The sequence below is a fragment of the Sinocyclocheilus rhinocerous genome, unplaced genomic scaffold (genome assembly GCF_001515625.1).
Source record: "Sinocyclocheilus rhinocerous isolate Xijiao unplaced genomic scaffold, SAMN03320098_v1.1 scaffold106, whole genome shotgun sequence".
In the NCBI taxonomy this organism is placed as follows: domain Eukaryota; kingdom Metazoa; phylum Chordata; class Actinopteri; order Cypriniformes; family Cyprinidae; genus Sinocyclocheilus; species Sinocyclocheilus rhinocerous.
Window position 1 is genome coordinate 1362269 of NW_015633181.1, and position 6271 is coordinate 1368539.

Below are 6271 nucleotides of genomic sequence, written 5' to 3' on the forward strand. Positions count from 1 at the left end.
GTGAGAAATAGTGCACACTGCTCTTGTTGTAACTCCATGTGGCATTTTCTGAATACATTGGGAGGGTCACCTGAGGCTTTGTGTAAGACGACTTCTGTTTTCTGTTCAATGTTTCTCAGACAGAACTGTTCACTACCACGGCTGTTTCAAGAAGCCAAAGAACTCTACTGCTGACTTCCTGATCCAGACCTCTGGGCCGACACACACGCCTCAGCAGTGTATCGAGACCTGTACAGATCAGGTTCAATTCACAAATGCTTGTATCCATCCATAAAAGTGTGTTTTCTTTAGGGTGTCATTAGACTACAAAAACATAATATGCTTTATGAATAATACTAGTAATACTACTTCTGCTACTACAACTACTACTAATACAGAGCCAACCACTAATATTGGCACCCTTGGTAAACATGAGCAAAAGTGGCTGTGACAATAAATCTGCATTGTTTATCTTTTTGATCTTTCATTCAAAAAATTCACAAAATTCTAACCTACCATTGAAGTAAAAAAAATAGAAAGTGGGGGGAAAATCTTATTATGAAATAAATGTTTTTCTGTAGTTCACAGTCGTGGCCTAATGGTTAGAGTCTGACTTGTAACCCAAAGGTCGCGGGTTTGAGTCTCGGTACCGGCAGGGATTTTTGGTGGGGGAGTGAATGACCAGCGCTCTCTTCCACCCTAAATACCACAACTGAGGTGAGACCCTTGAGCAAGGCACCGAACCCCCAACTGCTCTTGAATATGCTGAAACCTTCCTGAACAACTTGTGGTGATGTAGGGGCTGTTTGATTTTGTTTTAGGCTTTCTGACCCCAAGACTAATCTCTGCGATTCTCCAGCTGTGATCCTTGGAGATTCTTTGGCCACTCAAAGTCTCCTCCTCACCTTGCAGTAGGACGATATTAACACACATCTTCTTCCAGGCAGATTTGTAATATCTTTAGTTGATTGGAACCGCTTAATTATTGCCCTGATGGTGGAAATGGGGATTTTAAATGCTTTAGCTATTTTCTTACAGCCACTTTCTATTTTGTGAAGCTCAACAATCTTGTTCTGCACATCAGAACTATATTCTTTGGTTTTACTCTTTGTGATGGATGATTAAGGGAATTTGGCCTTTGTGTCCTTCTATTTATAATCCTGTGGAACAGGAAGTCATGGCTGGAGAATTTCATGCTCCTAGTCACCCTGGTGTGCTAAAATTTTTTAAAATATGAATGGGAATATACTTCAGAGATATTTTACTCATAAGAATTTCTAGGGGTGCCAATAATTGTGGCCAACATGCATTGGAGAAAAGTTTCCCCAATTTCAATTGTTTTACTTCAATGATAGGTTAGAATTTTGTGATTTTTTTAAATGAAAGATCAAAAAGATAAATGATGCAGATTTATTTTCACAGCCACCTTTGCTCATATTTACCAAGGGTGCCAATATTAGTGGAGGTTCATGCTCCTAGTCACCCTGGTGTGCTAAAATTTTTTAAAATATGAATGGGAATATACTTCAGAGATATTTTACTCATAAGAATTTCTAGGGGTGCCAATAATTGTGGCCAACATGCATTGGAGAAAAGTTTCCCCAATTTCAATTGTTTTACTTCGATGATAGGTTAGAATTTTGTGATTATGATAAATGATGCAGATTTATTTTCACAGCCACCTTTGCTCATATTTACCAAGGGTGCCAATATTAGTGGTCGGCACTGTAAGAATATAATAATAATAAAAATATGTATAAAATATATTATTATTATTAATTGTACAATTAATAAAAACAAAAACATGTTATTAAAATAAATACTAAATTATTATAATCGTTTTGTTATTAATAGTAATAAAAAATAATCATCAACATCATCATTATTATTGGGGCCAAGCATCAAAGGTACATAGTTTTTATTATTAATAATAATAAATGTTAACAATGTTAGTAATAAAAATAATGATAATGATAATAATTTCATTATTTTATCTGACACCTGTAAATTGTGTGTGACTTTATCAGGACCTGCCATTGGCCCTTTTGAGAGGGCACGACTGTTTCTGCAGCCATGTCCCGTTTCTCTTCACAGTCCATATGAGTGAACAGGAATACATGTGTGAGAGGGGCAACCAGACAAATCACACCTCTCCTTATGACCTTGACTACTACTGGGTGTACAGTACTCCTGTGCTAGGTAACCTACAACATGTAACAAACTTTATGGCTCTTTAAGAACTAATGCTGCAACAGAAAAGATCTGTTCTATCAGATGCAACGTGCAAAGAAAGGAGATTTTTGCCCCAGAAGTCCAGCACTCTCGTGGCCCTGTCCAGCTTTCCAGGGGCAGGAAACACCTGGTTACGCCACCTGATTGAACTCGCCACTGGATTCTACACCGGCAGCTATTACTTTGATGGATCTCTGTACAACAAAGGTGAAAGTCCACTAATAACAGTTAAACACTCATCACTTTCAGCTCTGAGATTTATTATGAGTTTGAAGGAATGAGAAAATGAACTCATCAGAAACACAAACACTTTTAGATATTGCCCATAAGAAAGAAAATCAACACTGACATCTCTTAAACATCTCAATTGTTAGTCCTAGATTGAGAAGCAAATGGAGATTTTTCTCCTCAGAAAAAGTGGTAATCTCACATCTCTGCAGGTTTTAAAGGAGAGAAGGATTACTGGCAGAGCGGGAGAGTCATCTGTGTCAAGACTCATGAAAGCGGCCAGAGAGAGATCGAAATGTTCGACTCAGCCATCCTGCTGATGCGAAACCCCTATCGTTCTCTAATGGCAGAGTTCAACCGCAAGTGTGCCGGACACCTGGGCTATGCGTCAGATGTTCACTGGAGGAGCAAAGGTGCTAATGATAGAAACAGCATTTATTTCATACTAAAACATTAAAAAAATCAAGATGCTTCATATTTCTCCTCCTCCACAACTGTTTTTTTCTTTGAAAAACCAGGATTTCCACTGTCTTGGAAAACCAGGACAAATGAGGAAACCTTGTGCAGCCAAGATTTTATTTATTTTTAAAATCGCAATTGCATTTTTTTATCAGAAAAATCCCAATTCGTTTTTTTCCCCAAGCCATGCAGTCCTAGATTTAAGCTTGTGGGAGATGCTAGTTTAGTTTTAACAATGATGCTTTTTTTCCCTTCACAGAGTGGTCAGAGTTTGTAGACAGCTATTCATCCTGGTGGGTGTCTCACGCTCTGACCTGGTTGCGGTTTGCCCACCGCCTGCTGGTGGTACACTTTGAAAATCTACAGAAAGATCTAGTCCCTCAGTTAAAGACCATCAGCGCTTTTCTGAACACCAGCATTTCCGAGGAAAGACTTCTGTGCACAGAGAGCAACAGAGACGGCCATTTTAAACGCTCTGGATCTCGTAGCCTGACCTTTGACCCCTTCACCCCTGAGATGAGAGCTCGTATAGACGAATACATCCGCACGGTAGATAAAGCCCTCAGAGACAGAAACCTCAGCGGCTTGCCACAGGAGTTCATGCCCAGGTGAGGATTTGTGAACGCAGCTGCTGCCCTCTGCTGGAGGGAGGACACAGAAACACAAAGTGCCTGAGTAAAAACACAACTGAGTTTTTGCTGTCTGTTGTTTTATTTGTGGTTTATATTTGTGGTTGCGCTGTCACCAGTTTTGATGGCATTGTGGAGACTGTGTATAGTTAGTATGTTTTATCATTAAACCGATCAATTCTCATAGTATCAGTTTCAGTCCATTTTAATATTATCCTTAAGTAGATTACACTATCCTAAGGCATTTCAAGTGCCTTCATACTTAAAATCCAAAGTGTATTTATTTGAAAACTGCGTTTCTGATGTGCGTTTGGAATCTCAGGGTCAAAGCATCTTCAATGGACACAGGTGCGTTCATTCCATCAGGGAAAAATGTTCCCTGTTGAACAAAGATGAGACCAGAGTTCTTGCTCTTGTGTGATGAACAGTTTGTGTCCTTCGGTCATTTTATTACTACAATGTATCAAAACCATAAATCTTGAAAGGTTACAGCACTGACATGAGCATATTTAGAGAAACTCAGACAGATAAGACGACCAAGGAAGAGCAAACCTGGCTTTGCCTGAGAGCAATACGTGCTGGACATTCATTTGTACACAAAATCACAGTCATAAAAAGAAAAAAAAATACTATTTTTAGCACGGGTTTGACTGGATAAATGTATCTGCTGATGCACTATTTTCTTCTTTCTCCATAGTGGCAATTAGGAAGACTTGAATCTTTCATTTTGCCGACTACTAAAGGATTGTAGTGTGCTGTGATTTTTTCAGAGTTTTTAGATAATTAGTTGGTACATTAGTCCTTTAGATTTGAGTGCTTCACAAATTATAATTAGTGCTTAATGTCACTGCAGCCTGAAAGAAAAATGCTGTGCCTGCAGAATTATTCTGTGCATGACAGGTTTTCTCGCATCACAGGCTGTAACCACTAGCTACATTTACAGGGAAGACTAAAAATCTGTTCACAGAGGACCAGCATGTCGATCAGAGATATTTCAAAGTGTTTATCTCTGTATACATGCCAGATGATTGTCTTTGATCTCAAAGTTGCAAACTTGGCATCTTGATTAAGCTACATACAAATGTAATAATCCATTAAATAGAATAATTATTGCCATTATTATTCAAGATTTTAAAATCTTTATGAAAAGCTGTGCATTTAAAAATGTAAAACAGTTTTTGAAAACCAAAATCACAAACAGATTTATTATATTTGCAACAGATTTAAAGGGGTCATATGATGCGATTTAAATGTTTCCTTTCTCTTTGGAGTGTTACAAGCTCTTGGTGCAGAAAGAAGATCTGTAAAGTTGCAAAGACTAAAGTCTCAAATCCAAAGAGATATTCTTTATAAAAGTTAAGACTTGTCCACCCCCTCCTAAAACGGCTCATTCTAACACGCCCCCACGTCTACGTCACTGTGTGGGAAGATTTGCATAACGCCGCCCAAATGTTCACGCAAAGAAAGAAGGCCTAACTTTTATTCTCGTTGTAGTACTGTTGTTGCCGGCGCCGGCGCCATGTCGTGGAGATGCTGTGTGTTTCGTTGTGAAAGCGAAACTACTTTGTTTGGCCTTCCAAAAGAGGACTACAATGGGTCTGTGCTCAAAGGCTGTTCTCTAAAGTGGGGCAGTTCCAACTTTGCAAGGACAGTCTGGTGCTTCTGTTAGCAACGTCATATGACCCCTTTAAAAACAGATGAGAAAGCAACTCTAACAAATGGCACAGATGAACCAATGGAACATCTTATAGCTTCTGGATCTGTGACATACGGAGAAAAACAACTCCATGATAAGGATTATTGAATGGCCAGAATGAACCTGAAGTTTCAATAATTATTGAAATTATTTCAAAATATGATCATATAATCAAAAATGACCACTATAATATATAATATAATATAATAAAATAATATTCGTGATTTAACTTTCTAGCAAAAACAAACAAAACAGAATATAAGTCAATGTAAATGGTACAAAGCTACTTTGAAAGGCTTTCAGTGGAATAAGGTGCTTTTTGCAGCCAGATGGTGTATTTATGACATCTACCAGCAGGGGATAACTGGGCCAAACCTTGACCCCTCAAGATTTGCATATTAAAGTTGCATATGAAAAACAAAATTTTGAAGCTTTTTCTGGTTTTCAGTACAAACAAATTACTTCAGAGAATTCTGCCATTATAACATGAGCACATTCCTCGACTCTCTCCTGCGGGGTGCTTCTTAAACTGAGGCTGACTTAAAAAGAGGCTGACTTAAATAACTTTGGCATAAGGTTGCTCTGTTTGGTCTCTGCCAAACACATCCAAGACAACCTAACACGTCAAGCAGTCCGTCCATCTGTTAAATATTGTGTGACGGTAAACCTGCTGGAACAATCCATCACCATGTGACACAATTCAGTGATTTGATAATGTCCAGCTGTAATTTCCTCCTACAGAGCACCAGTAGGCTCCAGGACTACAGAAAGAGATCTGTGAAGTTCTAATTACATGTTGTAAACAAAGGAACAAAAGAAGGAACATAGAAATAATCATGACAAAAAAAAATGCTAAAAAGGAGAATGTGCAAAAATAGCACAAAAACGTAGATTGTTACAAGGCAGCAATGCAAATTAATATTGGTAATATTGCTAACTACTAATGTTCTAGAACAGTGTTTTTCCAATGAACTTATAAAATATTTAATTAGAATATTATGGTAAAAAATATTTTTATTGTAAGATATATATTTTTATATTTCATTCT

At 37.9% G+C, this 6271-nt stretch overlaps 1 protein-coding gene across 1 annotated transcript in view; it reads left to right on the forward strand.

The window, feature by feature from the left end:
- wscd1b (WSC domain containing 1b) overlaps positions 1–3635 on the forward strand; it is a 21241-nt gene extending 17606 nt beyond the window's left edge. Inside the window, exons 6-9 of the mRNA XM_016556641.1 lie at positions 2007–2178; positions 2254–2418; positions 2652–2852; positions 3158–3635. Of these exons, the coding sequence (XP_016412127.1) occupies positions 2007–2178; positions 2254–2418; positions 2652–2852; positions 3158–3510 (891 nt within the window). The 3' untranslated portion in view covers positions 3511–3635. The remainder of the gene's footprint in view (positions 1–2006; positions 2179–2253; positions 2419–2651; positions 2853–3157) is intronic.
- The last annotated feature ends 2636 nt before the right edge of the window (positions 3636–6271 follow it).